General features: G+C 38.1%; 2 protein-coding genes across 2 annotated transcripts in view; one reads left to right on the forward strand and one right to left on the reverse strand.

Annotated features, from left to right (window-relative positions):
• Window positions 1-10,832, reverse strand: part of iqgap1 (IQ motif containing GTPase activating protein 1) — a 40,279-nt gene extending 29,447 nt beyond the window's left edge. The window contains exons 1-2 of the mRNA XM_037248276.1: window positions 10,586-10,832; window positions 9,168-9,270 (exon numbers count right to left, since the gene is read on the reverse strand). Coding sequence (XP_037104171.1) covers window positions 9,168-9,270; window positions 10,586-10,631 — 149 coding nt within the window. The 5' untranslated portion in view covers window positions 10,632-10,832. The remainder of the gene's footprint in view (window positions 1-9,167; window positions 9,271-10,585) is intronic.
• A 3,537-nt stretch (window positions 10,833-14,369) lies between these two features.
• cartl (cocaine- and amphetamine-regulated transcript-like) lies at window positions 14,370-16,300 on the forward strand. Its single transcript, XM_037248323.1, has 3 exons — window positions 14,370-14,626; window positions 15,440-15,514; window positions 15,992-16,300. The coding sequence occupies exons 1-3, from the start codon at window positions 14,489-14,491 to the stop codon at window positions 16,097-16,099; spliced, it is 321 nt and encodes a 106-aa protein (XP_037104218.1). The 5' UTR covers window positions 14,370-14,488; the 3' UTR covers window positions 16,100-16,300.
• Window positions 16,301-19,211: the final 2,911 nt, after the last annotated feature.

Below are 19,211 nucleotides of genomic sequence, written 5' to 3' on the forward strand. Positions count from 1 at the left end.
TTTCGGTTTTCGGTTTTCGGCCTTGGTTTCCTCATTTTTGGTTTTCGGTTTCGGCCAAGAATTTTTATTTCGGTGCATCCCTATTCTAAACACATTATTCTGATGAATACTGTGTCTGTGGAATATGAATTAAGCTGAAAAATCCACCCTTTTCATCTATTTCTGGGGACTGCCATTTTGTCTCGTACTGCCACTTGGAGTAAACGGAAAATGACATCACAGTGCCCAAGGGCTCAGCTTGCAACTGTCACATGACCAAACCTTGAAAACGGGCGCGCTATGATGGTTGTTACCTGCGCACTTATGCACTGATGTCATTTTCAGTCGATAGCAAGTGGCAAAATGGCCACCCCCTGAGATAAAAAAAAATATTGGAATATCATGTCTAGACTACTGAAGGCGCATGGACCATATTATTGTAAAGCATTTTTTTTTACCAGACTTCCCCTTTAACCTACACTGAACTGCAACCACTAACTACTGTATTTTCTGGACTATAAGTCGCAGTTTTTTTTCATAGTTTGGCCGGGGGTGCAACTTATACTCAGGAGCGACTTATATGTGAAATTATTAACACATTATTACTTGATCATTAACACATTACTTACTTACTAGCAGTATATATCACTTCACTTGTTATTTTCAGACTAAAGCGCAGGAGGGCGCTCTATGCCTGTGGAATAATTGGAACTGCAACTGACGAGTCTGAATCCATGCACTGACTTCCAGAGTCAGCGGAGTTGTTTATAAGTGACACAGAGGACAAAGATTTCGATGGATTTAATAATTTGGAGTGACACGGATGGTTCGATACACTTATTTATTATTTACAGTTATTTGATATACAGTTTATATATAATTATGTAGGCCTGTGGAATAATTGGAACTGCAACTGACGAGTCTGATGTCAGTGCCGCATGTGCTTCCGGAGTCAGCAGCGGCGTTGTTTACACAGAGGATGAAGATTTCGATGTATTTAATGATTTGGAGTGACATGGATGGTTTGATAAACTTGTTATTTCTGTTAAAGTTATTTGAATAACTGTTAATATGTTACATCAGGCACATTCTCAGTTCCTCATTTCTGTAACACTAGCAAACTATATCATTTAGTCTGTTGTTGCCTATTCATGTCTGTACTTGATGTATTTTGTCAAATAAAGTTCCCCCAAAAATGCGACTGGTACTCCGGTGCGACCTATATATGTTTTTTTCTTCTTTATTAGGCATTTTATGGCTGGTGCGACTTATACTCCGGAGCGATTTATAGTCCGGAAAATACAGTACTCCATATTCATAATAGTTGTACAATCTCTTCCTCAATTTAGAACAGTTCCCTAGTGTCTAATTAATAACAGGTCTCTGTCAACATACACAAAGGATAATAAATAAACCACACTTGCATTACTATCGTCAAAATGAGGAGTTGGCATATCGGTACTCCGAGTTGTCAAATTAGCAACTTTGTCATCAATTTGTACAGATGTTTACACAAATGACAATTGCAGGGAAACTCAAAAGCCAAAACAATCCTAATATTCTTCCACATGGCATCAAAGTGGGTGCAGAAAATGAATACAATGGAAAGGAATTATCATATCTTCCTTCTGTGCGGCAGTAGGAAACTGGAGTTTTGCTGAGGTCACAGGTCAGTCTCATAGGAAGAGCCCTGCGACTGACCACTGTCTCTCCAGGAAGAGATCAGCACTACCTCCACCCACGGGTGTGGAAATGCATCCTCTGTCCTACAGCACAATTTACATGACACCTGGAGTGACCTTGCTGACTTCATATCCACACAAGCATCCTTATTCACTAACTGTGCACACAAAGGGCTTGAAAGTTAATTGATATTTAAGTTAATCATTTTTAAAACATTACGGGGCCTTCTTAACAAGACCAGCCTGGCAGATGAGTTATGGCTGTGAAGTGCTATTCTTTTGTTTATTGCAGGAGGCCCCCAAATGGGCTCAGCGGTCCCATTGTTTAGAAAGCACTGTGGCCTATAAACAAACAATGATAGTACGTGAACTGACAACATACCAGCCAACATATTTCATTAAAAAAAAAAAGTTTAGACAATTAACAGAAAAGTAGCGATTGTTTCTTTTGTTTATTCTCTGTAATTGTCATTATGGACATTAATTTAATCTTTAACAACTCCCAATTAGAAGACAACATCCTAAACCCAAACCAGTGAGTTAATTTTACAATAACATGGACAAAAATCATTTAGATTTGGAATGCCACAAATTTTGACTCCTCTCGTAGAGCCTTATTTCTCTCCTGTTCACTCTCAACTATCTTCGCTTCACTTGGGGAAGCAGCTAGTTACATAGTTTGGATCTTATATGATTTGCCATAGTAACTAAAGAGTTTTATGGTGGGTAGTGTACGTCCTGATTAAGAAAAGTACAAGTAGAAGATTCTGCCTTTGTAAGAGGCATGCTGTGACATTGCTCACAAAAATAATGAGTCCGCAGTATTTCAGCAATTTCCATCGGCTGCTGAGGCCACCAGAGCGTAAATACCAGCTGGATACAAATTTGAAAAGCTGTAAAAACAGAAACCTAAGTGGCCCTGAGGGTTGGAGTCAGGTAGACCTGCTAATCAAGTGGAAATGGGGAGAAGGGGATGACTGGTGGTGGTGTGGGGGGTAACCGAGACAGCAGTTTCAGCAGACTGGCAAGTTGCATCACCAGGTTCAAACACAATGACTTTCTCCAGGTTGTTATCCAAGCCAGGAGTGAAACTCTCAGCCTTCTCAAGTTGTGCAACCAGCCGAAAACCTCAAATGACGCCATTCTTGCCTTGACAGAGGAGTCTGCATATCTAAATGTGCGACTATTCTGCCAGGGCTCAACAACAACAATCTACAATACTTCGCTTTTACTGTCCTATTTTACTTTTGTATTTGAAATGGGGTTTTCTTCTTTTGACAATTAGCTCTCTATCAATGTAATCCACGATGAACATAGTAGTAGTATACTTCATCCACTGCTTAATCAAACTAGAAATATGGCTTTGGGAAGGACGTGTTCATTCATCCAGTGCGAGTGTGATAACTGAACAAATATTAGCGGGATTATGACCAAACTCAATGTGTGTTTTAGGTTTAACAAATACCGTTTTTTTCCATGTATAATGCGCAAAATTTAACTAATTTATTGTCCTAAAATCTGGGGTGCGCATTATACATGGATACAATTTAAAAAAAATGTTTTTTTTTTTTTTTTCTTTTCTTTTTTTTTTGTGAAGAAAATCATGGTACAACAATTTTTGAAGAAAATCTTGTCACGGATGGTTCTTTACAACGTCACTTTCCTCTCTTTTCATTTTAACCTAACTGATCGCGGTGGTGCCTTTCTGGGCAGTCGGAGAAATCAACGCCAACAAAAAAAATACATCCAGCCTAGTTAAGAAATCACCAGAAAGATCACCATGACAATTGTGAATAATAAATAAATAATTATTATATATATTATATATATTATTATTATAATAATAAATAATTGTGATAAATAACTGGAACATCACTCAAATATTGGTGATCCCGTTGAGAGTCTCACATATTTCTTCGCTATCGAGTTTGCTACTGCATGCGCAGTGATACTGACCGGCAGAATAACATCCGGTTGTTCCCAAAGATGATCTTTTTTTCTGAAATAATTTTATGTTTACGGACTTAAGTAACCCGGCCGGGTCATACCAAAGACTATAAAAATGGGACCCATTGCCTCCCTGCTTGGCACTCAGCATTAAGGGTTGGAATTGGGGGGTTAGATCACCAAATGATTCCCGAGTGCGGCGCCGCTGCTGCTCACTGCTCCCCTCTCCCCCAGGGGATGGATCAAAATCACACGGGGATGGGTCAAATGCAGAGGACAAATTTCACCACACCCAGACGCGTGTGTGACGATCATTGGGACTTTAAAAAAAACAAAAAAGAAAATTAAAAAAAAAAAAAAAAAAAAAGTCAAAATTTGGGTGCGTATTATACATGGGTACAGGCTTTTTCCAGCATCGACATGCCATTTTTAGGGTGCGTATTATACATGGGGGCGCGTTATACATGGAAAAAAACGGTAGTTACAAAATTATTTGCTCAAAAACTAACTGGAGAAAAAAAAAGAAATGTTCATTTTGTTTATTAGGTGCAGACACTGATCGAATATTAGTCACCCAAGGGCAGGTCCTATCACAAAATAATATTTTTGTTTTGTGTGTGTGTGTTGGTGCGTGCGTGCGGTGTGTGTGCATGCGTGCATGTAACATATGTAGATGTAGCTAAAGTATACATACTGTAAATATAATTTTAGAACTCTTTTATTATTATTAAAAAATTATAACAATACTCTAAATATGTTTTTAGAGCTCGTATTATTATAACAACTTGTTTTCATGAAAAGGTACAAGTGACAGAACTACAATTGTGTCGACACTCCCTGCCTTCTGTTGGTGTGTGGGCAACTTTTGCGCCATAATTCCTCAATTTAGAAGGTTCATTTTGAATTTGTGAATTCTTTTTTTTCTAATTTTGAAAAAAATCCGCAATGTCCTGAAACCGCGATAAACGAACCGCGATGTAGCGAGGGATTACTGTGTGTGTGTGTGTGTGTGTATGTATGTATGTATGTATGTATGTATATATATATATATATATATATATATATATATATATGTATATACACATATATATATATATATATATGTTGCTCTGGTGTTGCATAATGTGTACTTCAGCAGCAGCAATTCACAAGAGTATTTGCACAGTTTAAAAACAGGAAATTACAAGTAAATGAGCTGATCTTGAGGAAGGAACTGGGTTTGTATTGCATCGGAGGCTCACAGCGAGAACACATGGCGCTTCCTTAAAAATGGAGTTTTGTGTAAACAAAGTCTATCAGGATGCTACTGCATCATAGCAAATGCCATGATCCAATCACTTGTTTAGGAGAGTTGATTAGGAGTCGCTTTTGGAAATTGACATTTATATCAAGCTGCAAAAGAGGTATAATCTAAAACAACATTTATCTATGCATGCTGGATTAGAGAGAACATATGTGTTTACTGTCAACTTAACCTGTTAAACAGGAGTTTACAGTAACATTGTGATGGGATTGCTTGATACAACAGCAAGATTCCAAAAACACCCCTTTCTTGTTACCTCATTTTATTCCTACTCTAACGAACATGCTCCATACATACAAGTAACATTCAGTGACTATGAAATGCTATAACTCTGCAACCATGGCAAGTTAAAGCACCACTTAGAAATTTAACTGCTTTATTATGTTTTGCTCCAGGCCATCCATTTAGTTGTCAAGTGAAGTGAACTTCCAGTGGCTACTCCAAGTCAACAGTTGCAAAAATGCATTTCTTTTGTCTATTTTGTCCAGAAGGTAAAATATGAGGTTGCCAAGTTCATGGTAAATGCTAACAAAGTACAACAGGCTATAGACAAGAAAAATCATTTGTTTCCATCTCTGTTAAGAAAGAGAGCGAGGAAAACCAACTCATCAAGATATTTTTTTTTGCTTCTGACCATCAAATCTGATTTCAAGCAGAGTCAGTCGTCACCTGACATAACGAATGCAGAAACTACATGGAAAATGTGGTGAAGACTGTTGCAAGATAAGGAAAGCCTTTTCCTCCACTGCCTGCTCTCAAACCAACATTTCAGACTTTTTCTGGTGAGGGGTTGTTCTGCCAGTGTTTTTACTGTCAACTAAAGTTGCTTAACAGATGACTGTCAACGATGAAACCCGCTGCAATGTACAGGCCAAATTCTTTGAATTCTTTAGCCATGTTTTAAGTCGCTTGCAACACATACCAGGCTGGAAAAACCCATGTAAACAAAAAATACAAGCTGTCTTAAAACTCATATAAATCAAGTTGATAACTTAATATAAAATAATTAATCACAGTTACTATTGACACTGTCAAAGAAGTAGAAATTATTGGCCAGTGAGTGTAATTAAGTTTTTAGGCAACATTCGAATGGCTGTCTTTAATGTAAGAGTTTTTTCACCTAACCACTGTGGACGGCATATATAACAATAAAAAACATGATCAATATTTCTGCTTAAATAGTAAGCAAAATTGAATTGACTCAAGTCTGTATTAAACAATACAAACGATATTGTCATTGTTGTAGTTTGCAGTGGTGTCAAACTGCACCATACTAAGAGCTATATTTGCACTCCTATGTAACTAAACCAGGTAAACAAAATATTAGCTATCTGTGATACAGTGCTGTTGTACACCACTACAAACTACACTCGCAATAATACACAATCTGTGGAATGAATGTAGATTGATTAATTTTTTGAAACGCAGAACTATCAATTCCTCATTAGCATATACGAGTGTTCATCTGCATATTGACTCAAGAATTGCCTCAAACCACACGCATATTCTGTGTGAGCATTAATTAAAGAACGATAACAACCAAAGTCGGGTATGGATAATATCGGCAATCCCAAATTTCTCTCATTAATCTCATGTTCCCATAAAGTGAGTGTCACACATTCGATGTTGTCATGGAAAATAAGCTGTAACAATACATCTATTTACAAAACACCTCTTAAGAGCAAATGGCATCAGAGCTGTTGAGCGACCAACAGAGAGGTTAGCAATTGTCACGTGTCCAATCGACATTCACTTCAAAAACAAGTTTAATGAATATAAATAATTAGTTGAAAAACAAGTTTCTTCCCCACTGGTTGCATTTAACAAGGACTAAAAGGAATACTGTAGTTTGCACAGTAAATAAGAGAAGTCACTTACATAAATATGCAGCTGTGTGTACTTGTCATTTTAGCCTGCACACGCCAATAAATAATGATTTTTAAAGTAAAACAAAAAAAAATACACGCAAGCTATGCAATGATGTACACCGCAAACAGAATTATGTCATGTGACATGACAAATGTCAAACTAAATACAAACAATGCAAGTAAAAATGTGTTCATGACAGTTAAAGTAATGAACTTAAGATCTTCACTCAAGCCATGAAGGATTTCTCTGCTCCAATAAATACACATCAGATGTAACGTTGCTATAAAGAAAAGTGTCACACTGCATTCCTTCAGCTCAAATGGTTAGTGTGCTCACACACCCTGCTGTGCACCTGCAAGACGAATTCCCTTCATTCCACATGCGGTCAACCACAATCCAGCTGACAGCACGCAGGTGCCACACCAACATGAGCAGCTTGTTAAAATCAATCCAGCATGACTTCATACTTTTGAAGGATTCTTTCTACCACGGCGACATAAATGATTATTAACTGAGGAGAAAGATGCAAATACGAAATAAGGGAAGAATCGAGCATTTGAAAAAGTCAGCTTGCGAACTCAAGAGGGGTTCTTTTTGGCTCAACAATGGTCCACAATGGTCCACATTATTGTGATACTATGTTGAACAAATACCACCATTATTATTGATGATTGATTATTGATGACAACCAAAGATGATGATAATAATAATAATAATACATTATATTTGTATTGTACAGGTCGTAATATTAACTTCTACGAAAATAGAAGCAACAAAACTTAAGCTAAAACAGAAGGGAAACAAAAAATCAGTAAGGATGAAAAAAAAAACACGAGAAGAGTCAGGAGTACAAAAGTCATAAAAGCAACAAAAGCAGAGTGTCCTTCCAGAACAGAAAACTTTGGAGTCCATTTTTAAGTGTCAACATCTGCAAATAATAATACAAAATTGATGACACCACTATTAAAAAACACATTTTCTTTAACAATTTAAGGAATTTAAGAGTCAAGCATAATAAAACCTAACACAGAAAAAGTCTAAAGTAATATGTTTATATTTTTATTTTCTTTTTTCTAAGCATAAACACACCCAATGAAAAACAACCTATCAGAGATAGAAGGTATGCGGTGTCACTCATTTGCCAATCAAAACCAATCATTTTATAATAACACTATTTTAAACAAGTCAAAAATCACGCTTGTGCACATCAATGACAGGCGCAGCTTTGGGCAGATCAATTTTATTACCCAAAATTTCAAATTGTACGTCATAAGAGAGATTTAAATTGAGATGTTCCACTGTATGCAGTGAGACAGCTGGGAAAACATTTAAAAGAATCATCTGAAAGAGAATGTGTGCGTAACAGACAAACTCTTCCACAGTGACGTGTTGATTTCCGAAAAGAAAATCTGTCATAGTGTGATCTGGCACGTGTGGTGGTATGTGATGGAAAAGCCATGTCACTAAAAACTTGGGAGGATATTTTAAAAACATTCTTCTCTGAAGAATGCCACACATTACTTGTATGCCGATTCTTTGTTTTACACTATAAAAAGCTCGCAACATTCATATATCACTCAAACATTCCAGAACACAACGGCTGGATGATGCATGCAGAGTTGATGGTTACAAACTAACATTTAACTATTTTGAATGAAAGCTTTTACTTTTGCAGCAACGCCAACTTCAGTACTCACTCCGAAACCTGTTGCTATGACAACGGCCTGTTTCTGTGGCAACAGTGGTAAATACAAAAATCAACGGGGGACTGAGTCACTTCCTGCCTCATACAATCCTTCCTCTTTTAAATCTGCAAGCCTGCTGGCGCCCCAGTCTACCCGTGCAGCAGCAAAAGCAAACATATTCAGCTGTTAACACACTCTCATGAATATGTGTGGGCAAACAAAGGAGCAGACCTCACCTGCAATGGCATAAACTCCAGCAGCGCGTAAGTATAGAGTATTAAACCATCAGGCCGAAACTCTCTTCTCTATCCAGATACAGTCATGTAGGACAATTTTACCAGACAAGGAATAGATAAGGACAAAAAATGAAAAGCACTCTTGCGGGTTTCACATAGCAAAGTTACGAGTTATGCATGGCGCGTTCCACGTAATTGATAGAAACCTACAAGCTAGTTGTAACCTGCTTCAAGTACATGAATGGGCCAGTACTAGACATTGAGTGAGTACTAAAGGCCTTACATGTTTTGTGAATAATCAAGTCCTACCTATTAATGAGATCGCGAACCACAAGGTCCAATTCCAAATTTGAACAATAGCCTAGCAATACGGCATTCAAGGCCACGCTGATTCTCAAGTTATAACAAAGTTAGTTGTGACGAATTGCACCGCTGATCACTGGATTGGACTTCTTCTAGCTCTCACCTTTTCGCTTCTTCGAGATGACAGAGATACTCATAGGCCATGTTTTGCTGACGCCTCTCATCCATCTCCTCCGCCGTGAGTCGCTCCACACCATCCAGGACAGCTGGAGCATGAGTGGGATATGATAAGATGTGTTAAAAACAAAAAGATTTGCATTTGTTGGGTGGCAGAATACATAATGGAAATAACCTGCGATGAATTTAATATCATTCATTACGACATGACCTTTCTTGCTTGGTTGCATTGCCCACTTTCCACACAGCTTGCTGGCTTCTCTATAGTTCCTTACACTGAGGGAATTCACAAAGGAAGCCAAGCTCGTTTATTTGTCATCTGTGTGGCTTCTTAACGCAATTGATTTCTAGCCTGTCTGATGTGGGTATGCTTTTGTGCTTATTTACACATTGGGAAAAAAAAAAACGATGCAGTGGATGTTTATAGGGTAATTCCCGTGAGGGTACAGAGCGCAGTAGTGTTTCATAATTGTCGGGAGGGGTTGTTTCGAAAGGGCGGGGGGTGGGGGGGAGCGATACAAGACCCCCTTTGAATCCTCTGATCATAGGTAGCCTTGAATGGCAACACAGGCTACATCAGCAGCAGATAGATCCTGCTCTCAAAAACAACTGGCAAAGTTGTGTATACATATTCCCTCCTTGACGCCTTATGTACTTTTCATGCTCTAGTGCAAGGGTGTCAAACTCATAGACATAGTTTTTTTCGGAGGGCCATTACGACTGTCAACACCTTATATTATATTATATACAGTATAGGCTACACACCAAATTGATGAATAACAAGTTTTGAAATCATAGACTAGTGAAAACTAGTAAAACAATTAAAAAGATGAATAGTAATACAAATTGCTAGCAATTTCAATTTTTTTTTAAAGTGAATACAATTTGTAATTTTAGTATTGACAGTAGTCCATTCCAAATTTGTCTTTGCGGGCCACATAAAATGATATGGCGGGCCATAAGTGGCCCCCGGGCCTTGAATTTGACACCTGTGCTCTAGCATAAACTGCAAACTTCTTCTTTCTCGGATCATTGACACATTACCTGTAGATTTTTAATTAACTAATGAACTTGCCAAAGTGCTGTTAATGTTTTTTTGTTTGTTTTTTACTGGAAAATAATAGCAGGCAAGATAGTAGTGTTTAGTGTGCAAAGGAGAAAAGACAGTAACGGACAAATTACTGAACGAAAACGCGGAAGTGTGAATTAGGCTGTAAGCACGCTTCCAGGACTCGCACAGAGCTGGGTGTGAACTCTTCATATAAATCAGACACTTTTCTCTCGTCTTCGTTGCTTTGCAAAAAAAAAGCAGACTGGCTCTCATGCGTGCAACGTAGAGAAAAGGCGCCAGTCTGGCATCTAAAAAAAAAAAAAAAAAAAAAGCAAGCAAGAACGAAAACTTACAGCCATATCTCGGCCGCAGCCCGTCTGTCTCGTCTGAAGTTGACATCCTCCTCTCTTGACAAACGTCCACCTTCTATACTCCGAGATTCACTTCAAACTCCAAACTCGAAAACTTAATTCAAGCAAAAGAAAACCGGCAAGGACCTTTCGGCCCTCTTGTTACTTCACTGCACACTTGGAGTTGAAACTTTTTTTTCTTCTTCTTCTCCTTCAAACCTCACTTGTGTCACTGGGTGTGTTCTTCCTAATCCAAAAGTATGCGTTTCAGGAAACGGAGTACTGAAAGCTCTCCTACGGGCGATACCTGACGGCGCAGCGACTCCTGCTGTCTGACACAGCAAGTCCTACTCAAAGAAAAAAAACAGTTGTTCGACTTCTTCTATTTTGCTGAATTATCTTACTCGTAAGAACAAATATCGTATTATTATTATTATTTATCTTATATTCAAAACACTTTAGGATTTATCAACATCAAAGATCTCAATGCCATTTGAGCCTTCGAAGATATCAAAGCCATTCAAATGAAATGAAAGATATTGCGTCTTCAATTATCCAAACATTTATCATCTTGAAATGTGCAGAAAAGATGGAGTAGCTGGATGGAGACAACCCACACGAGAATAAAAACACGTACACGCGACTTCTGGGCCTCTCAATTATTAATTTTCACTCAAGCAGTCTAGCTTCTGTTTTTTGTTCAAGGATCATGTGACAACTGGTCGACCTTCTAACTGGGACCCAGCCTGGAACTACATCGTAGTCCCTCTTCTACTTTTCTGTTTCACTGGTTCTACATTTTACAGCTGTCACTGTAAAAATAATTAAATAGTTAAATACAAATACTACATCAATACCTTCACTAGCACATACTGTTTTATTTCTTTGGATTTTATTCATCTGGAAATATTTGCTTCCTATAGCAGATAATGGTCTTGTTGACGATGCGAAATATTTCATTTCAGCCATTCAGCTTTATCACTCAAATGTCCATCAATACTGCCTGTCCTCATTGGGGTCACGGATGAACTGGAGCAAATTCCAGTTGACTTTGGGCAAGACAAATTATTCATCCAGAAAAACAAATATTTGCTTCTCATTCCTGTAAATTTGGAGTCTTCAATTACCCTAACATGCATGTAGGGAATGAGTTGGGAAGTAACGTTGTGTTTTTTCTTTCTTTTTTAAATGTTGGACTAGTATTCTTTTTTTTATGTGGCTTCCTGTTTAAAGCATCAAATAAGAATTTCTGCCTGTTTGCAACCAAATTTGATTGCGTATAAAATTCTGAACATTGTAATTTTGATTGCACCTGACATTGATTGTTTTACAGATTTGCTACAGAATACCGATTTCTCTCTCTCACAAGAGGTTGATTTCTTGTAACCAGTTATTGATGGTTGCAAGTAGGACGGAGGCTAATGTGATTGGTGGCACGTCAACCAAGACCTAGTGAGGAATTTACTGCTGTCACTGTCCCCAAGGGCCAAAACAATCACACAAAACCAATCTTTGTTGGACCCCCTGTAATATTGGACCCCCCCCCCCCCCCCCCCACACACACACACACACACACACAAAAAACGACATGTCACTGTTGAAAGCAAATTAATAATTGGATGAATAAAGATTTCCTTCAACTAAACCAAAACAAAACTGAGGTCCCTGTTTTGACAATACAGAGTGTTGCCGTTAGTAAACACTTACCTTGCCTGTGGCCACATCTTCATTTTTGTGTCAGGGCAATGCTAGTTTATTGTGTTTTGGACTGTGTTGTGCCTCGCTGGGTACTCTGACGAACGGAGCTGCCATGCCCCCGGCGCATTTTGCAATCTGATGGCAAAAAGTAGACTATACGATAAATCTGCTAGAAGCGGGTCTAAGTGGAGTGATTTTGGAGGATTTGTCCGGACGGCGTTACAGAGCACTGTACACCAAAACCAGTAGACAGACACAGCTTCTTCCCCCAGGCTGTCGCTCTGATGAACTCACACCACTCATAGAGTCTCAGAGTCATTACTGTGCAATAATATCCTGCTCTCGATGCTTTACCTTTGGATTGTCCATATTATGTGTCCTCTCTGCATCCATTGCAGCCTGGTCATCCTGGAAGAGGGATCCTCCCATCTGTGGTCTCTTCTCAAGGTTTCTTATTTTCCCTAGTAGGAGTTTTGAGTTTTCCTTGCCCTCCTGGGAGTTTAAGAACAGGGGATGTTTGAGAATAATTGTCAATTTCTGCACGTTGTCCTGAATGTTGTTAGCTACATAAATGTTGTACAGAGGCCGAGATGTACCGGAGTCAAATTCCTTGTTTGGAATGCTCAAACTTGGCAAATAAAGATTGATTTGATTTGATTTAGTAATTTGATTTGAGACGCAGTCAGCATCTGTGGTGGATGTCATTGTATTTTATTCATAAACATGACAACAACGTGGGACAATCCATCAGAAGCATTGTAGAAATCAATTTATTGAGCAAATTATCATCGGTATCATCGTAAAAATGTTTTATAGCACTCCCAGTGCTATGGAGGGAGGGGTGGTCTGCAATTGTCTACATCACATTCACGTACCCCAGAGAGTCAATTTATCCATTCACAATGTCAAGCACTTTGTGCGCTTCGACCACCCAGACAGAATGAGGGGAGCCGCTTTGATTAGCCGGAAGTTGACTGACTTCCATGACCTTTCCACCCATTCTAGTCAAGTAAAATGTCAACAGAAGAATGTCTCGTTGAGTAGACATCCGATTTCTTGAGCGCCGCAACTTTCTCTTTGCATTCAAGACATGTCACATTCCGACTCCTGATTTTCTTGGTTGTTTGTGTTGTTTCTCATCATGGCAGGTTTGGGAAAAAGACATTGATAAGATGTTGTGACCTTTGACTTGGGGCATTTCCGTGCCCTGTGCAAGTTTAGCATACATCACGGTCTAATGCAGTTTTCTTTCTTTTGGTATTTTCGTAGAAGGGCGCAGGTAAACATGCATTTGCATCGTTGTGAAAGTAAGCACAGCCTATTTACCTCCTGGTCAATGAAAGCGGCTCCATTCATTCCCGTTAAAGTCCACACAGTCTTTGACATTGTAGAAGCAGAAATAGGAATAATAATTGCTAGAATTGATTTCTCCACTGATTCAGAGGATTTAATGCACGCTGTTGTCATGTGAATGAAGTACGATGACATCCACCATACATATCTGCAGAGTACAGAATCTGTCTGCCTGCACTCCGGAGTTAAAAATGAGTCTCCAGTGTAAATACAAAACATTGTCAAGTATGTATATATGTGACCGAGCTGTAAAATATGTGGGCTGCAAATGGCCACTGGCCCGTGACGCTGAGCTCCCGTTTTAAAGGATTTAAAATAAATCATCAATGATTTAAAAAAAAAAAAAAAAAATTCTTGACTTTGCTTTTAAATTTCTTTTCCGTTTGTGAATGGTCTTAAATGTTGTATTTTATTTAAATGTGCTGCATAAAAAAAGCTGACTTGCCTTGGTTAATAAGTCATCATCATCATCATCATCATCGTCTCAATAACAACACAATTAAAACGTGTATTTTAATGTGTTAACCACAGTAACAATTGTGTTTAAAAAAAAAATTGTCAATGACGATGGTGGTGATGAAGATGTGATAAGATGATGACAGCATAATATGGTCAAATCCTGACGCCTTCTGATAACATCCACCCCATCCATAGCAGGCCTAAATTGCGAGAACACTTCTGCCTGCCGCAGTGGCCTTTTGGGCGGGGCCACGAGTCTGTATAAGAGGGCAGAATTCATCCGACCGTTGGACATTTTCACGTCAACCTGTTCACGACTTGTCCTCCTTCACTTGTCCCGCCCCCTTTCTCAGTGCGACCTCGGCGCTCCTCCGTCCACCAAGCAGGACCAGAACCATGGAGAGTTCCGCTGTTCTCCGCGCGCTGATGCTGGTGAGCCTGCTCGTCCTCTTGTGTCATGGCCAGACGTCCCAGGAAGTGTCTGTTGAGGACATGGAAGGAGACAGAGGCGAACCAGGAGCGGACCGAGACTTGGTCAGTGTAGCTACACTACTGTATAACTCTATAATGTATCTATTTTGTTTAAGTGTTAATGTGAATTTTGGAATGTTGTCTTTTGAAAAGAGAAGAAACAAAACCCACCTATTTTTTGGAATACCTCAAGTTGTGTACACATATTTTTAATATACAAAATATTACATGGCATAAAAATTACAAATACTCTTTCTTCGTGCATATCCAGTGCTCAAAACTACACAAGTACATTGAATATTTCTATGATATTAATTTTCAAAATGTATAAACCAACAATAAGAAATAATATCTGGAATAGCAAGTAATGAATTTTTTTTTTCTGTATTCTCTTTAACATAAATTCATACAATCACTTCTTTGCCACTTTGTCATTTTTCAGCCATAAAAAAGTTCCTCCAAATTGAAACCAGTTATAAATACGCTTTCTCACTGCACGAATATCCTGTGCTCAAAATTTATGCTTGCACTGTAAATAGATTTCAATGGTGACAATAATTTATATAAAAAAAATAATACAAATCAGGAATCACTCATATTTCTTCGTCACCATTTCGAACACAAGTTTTTACAATAATTGTTCTTTGTCATAAAGAAATCCCTACAACTTGCCATGCTATGATTAATTTTCCTATGTATGCCCGCGACCCTCATGAGGAAAAGGTTAAGAGGTGTCAGTATGACCATACAGACGACTTTATTTTGACCCATCTCCCACATATAGTCACCCAATAATCTGTTCTGTTCTGTTCTGTTTTGTTCTGTTCCGTTCTGTTCTGTTCTGTTCTCTTCTGTTCTGGTGATCTTGCTGAGCAGGTCGAAGCACTGGATGTTTTGCTGGGCAGGATGCATAATCGGATTTCCACAGAAAAGAGAGGCAGTATCCCGCTGGTAAGGCAATGTATTGACACATTTATGCAAATGAGCCCATGATACAAATCCACCGTGTTTTCTGTAATAAAAGGTCGAGTCCAATGCAGCCACCAGTCAATGCTCATTTAGTGTGATGTGTTTCCTTCACTGTTGCTAATTAAAGCTGTGAGTTGCCAGCCTAATTAAAAGATAAAGTAAACAGACTGTCTGAGCGTCGTAGTTACAGAGCAAGTTAGATTGCTTTTCACACCAAATTTGTTAAGATGGAAAAAAAAAGTTCTCTTTCAGTTCTCTTGAAACAAATACAAAAAAAACTGAATTTCAAATCAAGCAGACCAAGAATTGTTTATTTCACTTATTTCACTGACCAATTCTTGTTGGTCATAGAATCAATCCAATGAAACCTGTGAAAGTGAACATATTGAAAATTTGTAGTTGATTTGACATATGCGTGTGTGCATGTGTGTTTTATTGTTATCTGTGTTATACCCTTAGTGTGGGATGGGCGACCGTTGTGCCATGAAGTTCGGGCCACGAATCGGAAAGCTCTGCGACTGCAGCAGAGGAGCCAATTGCAATTCCTACCTGCTCAAGTGCATCTGAATCATTTGCAATATGAAAGTTATGTCTGCAGGAATGTGCACATTTTCAAAACTGTTCTATTGTTCTATTCTGTTGTAGGCCTACTGTGCCCTCATTAACTGTACGTTATGCATTGTGGTTGTCTTCATGTTGGATGTCCAGCATGAGTTGATAGTGTGTAGCATGTAAGTGTTTCACATTCAGTAAACATTTTGAATTTAAGATTGAATTTTATTCGGACAGAATTATGTTGACATACAAAGTTCAAAGGATAATGAATAATACATACATACATAAAAACATAAATGCACTTAAATATAATCTTAATAATTATTCAACTGAATATTACTGCGGTTTGTATAATACACAAGGAAGTGTACTTAGCTGGAAGGTGATCCCTCAGCACATACAGTAAAAGGGTGATATCGGCCCATGCATGCATCACAGTCCTCACATTGACACATTTTAATTATATACACACACAGGCAAACAGCATCATTCTTGTTGTTGTTCTTATCTGACAATTGTAATCATTTACAAAAAACGAATAAAAAAATGAAAAGCAATTTGTTAGTAGCGTGGTGCCATAAATTCCCATTCACTGTGCTTAGCAAATCAACCTGCACTTGACTGCATACTGTAAAAAAATGGTGAGGAAATGTTTTTCCACTCAGAAATTCATTTTATGAGGAGAGTTTATGAAGTCTACTAGTTTAATCAATCAATCAATCAATCAATCAATCAATCAATCAATCAATCAATCCTGTCTGGTTCCGGGAGAGCCATAGACTGCATGTTTTGTGTCTCCTCTTACTCCAACACACCCGAGTCAAATGATCAATAAGCTATCCTAGAATGTTCACTAGTTAATTACAGCACAAATATTCACACTTATGACAAAACTATCACCAAGCAGGAACTGAAATTGCTGAGCTGAACCTGCTTTGACATGAGTCAGACTGAATTTGCGCTGCTTGGACATGATTAAGGAGCGTGTAACGCTACCTTTGGTGCTTAATATTAAACAACCACCTGTAATTAAAGGTGAGAAATTAAAAAGTGACACATGTTAATAACCGTATGCTTCTAGAAGCAAGTGATAAATATAATGACAGCAAAACTATAACAACGGTCAGCAAATTTTTACTAGGTACATTTTTCAACCAGAGAGGCAAATAAACTTTCTAGATGAACTTCTGAATGTGCCTTTGCTTTTCCTAAAGCACATCATGACATAATATTAATACAGTATACAGTAATTTATTTTGCAATATTTATGAATTGGTAGAATTCAGGCTCGGTTCAGCAACAGGTGGATTTTGTTTCCTGAAACATCACAGCTATAAATTTAAGCAATCTGTATTGCACAAGATTTTATAGTATAAACTTAAAACACTAAATAAAAATATCTCAAAGAAACTGATGTGTTGGGGAAAAAAGTAGACATCCCCACACATTTTCAATATTTATTTGCTGTAATTCAATACAACTGAGACAAATTTTAGCCAGCTACGGTGTGACATGAAAATGCTGGATATGCACACTTCACTTGTTAGCAAAATCTTAATCCACCAAACCATAAAAGACTGACAAGCTCATGTAAAACTCCTTTGGGCTTTGAGGGACAGACAAGACAAATAAAAGCCCCGGGTTGAGTCGTTCAATGCCTGAAGCAATTAGGCGTGTCAGCAAACGGGTCAATAGTGAGCAAATCAGCTTCGTTCTTGACTGTCCTTAATGACCTTCATTCTGTCTGCAGTGGAACATTCTGAAGCTTGGGTTTACCTTCATGTGCTAAAAAAAAGAGCCCATGAGGTTTGTTGAAATAATTGAAAAATAGAAAATTGAAAATAATCCAGGTATTGTCGTTTATTTTACTGCATAGCGTGACTTTCACCTCAAGATGAACAGCGCAATACAGATCTGCACTGAGCTGAATATTTTAATTTAATTAATGCTTTAATTAACGTACAATTTGCACACTCATTTTGTTAATGATGTTGTGGTCTTACTGATTGATTATAGCCCCGGAAGCACGAAATAAAAGTACAATTTGATTGAAAGTAAGACTAATCACCAGTCAGTGCATGTAGTCAGTGTTATTCAAAACAAAATTTCTAAATATCAAGCCAGGAGAGCAGAAAATGAATTACATCTCCTACTTGGATGTATTATTACATACACGCTCGATGATACAAAACCCCAAACATTTGGTGCTCAAGCACTTTTGTATGCCAATGTAGAAAACTGTGAAAAATGAGTGTCTTTTGAAATTATGCTCGCGGCCAAAATTTTATTTAAACCTAACAAACGACCTGAGAGCACCAAGGAAGTTGTTTGGAAATTAATCATGATGCAAAACATGTTATTTTACTTCTGTGTTTGATATGAATGCTGCTATTATTGAGTATCGTGAATGAAAATGTATTTTATCCATTGCACTTAATCACACAACTAAATGTATTCTGACTACTCTAACCTTCATTTCCAGGTAGCCTACTAACCAGCAAAAGTTGTTTGCAGTAAATTGCACATACTATTTCTGATATTTGTATGAGAATGTTTTAATATAAACATTGTACATCGCTACTCACGTCCCCAAAGCAACATTAAGGACATTAAGGACAAATTGAGTAGAATCAAAAGCGTTTTGCTATAAACATGAAGTCCATATAATGAATCCAATCCAAAAGTTGCCTCTTAAATTTACACATTTCATTTTGAGCTGCACCTCATTTATTCATTTGTTTATTTGTTTTGGGGTGGGGGATTATAAACATGGAAACATTCGTGGCTGGGCCCCACTCTACCTTTTATGCAAGAACCACACGTGAGGGCAAACCCTTTTTACCTCTTGCAAGCGGAGAAAGCCATCATCACCCTGTGTGGTACAGAGGTGCTTTAAAGTAGTCTGACTTTCGCCTATTGCAAGGGACTATTTATTGAGTGAACAGGTTTTGGGAGTCACCTCTGCAAACTGCTTAATCAATGCTCTTTGTTTCCCAAGATTGTGGAAACAGATACTAGTGGAGCCTTTTTAGATTACAAAGCAAGAATGTTTCCACATCGTTTGGAAAGTTTCAACATGTCAAGGTAAGGTGGAAGGTATTAACAAAGTTAATGATTCTAATCA

This window comes from Syngnathus acus, chromosome 3, assembly GCF_901709675.1.
Source record: "Syngnathus acus chromosome 3, fSynAcu1.2, whole genome shotgun sequence".
NCBI classification, from domain to species: Eukaryota; Metazoa; Chordata; class Actinopteri; order Syngnathiformes; family Syngnathidae; genus Syngnathus; species Syngnathus acus.

Bases quoted from the DNA above. Each gene is read 5' to 3' on its own strand.
- cartl (XM_037248323.1), top strand. From the start codon at position 14,489: ATGGAGAGTTCCGCTGTTCTCCGCGCGCTGATGCTGGTGAGCCTGCTC. The intron at 14,627-15,439 runs GTCAGTGTAGCT...CTTGCTGAGCAG, and splicing joins CAGGAGCGGACCGAGACTTG to GTCGAAGCACTGGATGTTTT. The intron at 15,515-15,991 runs GTAAGGCAATGT...TTATACCCTTAG, and splicing joins AGAGAGGCAGTATCCCGCTG to TGTGGGATGGGCGACCGTTG.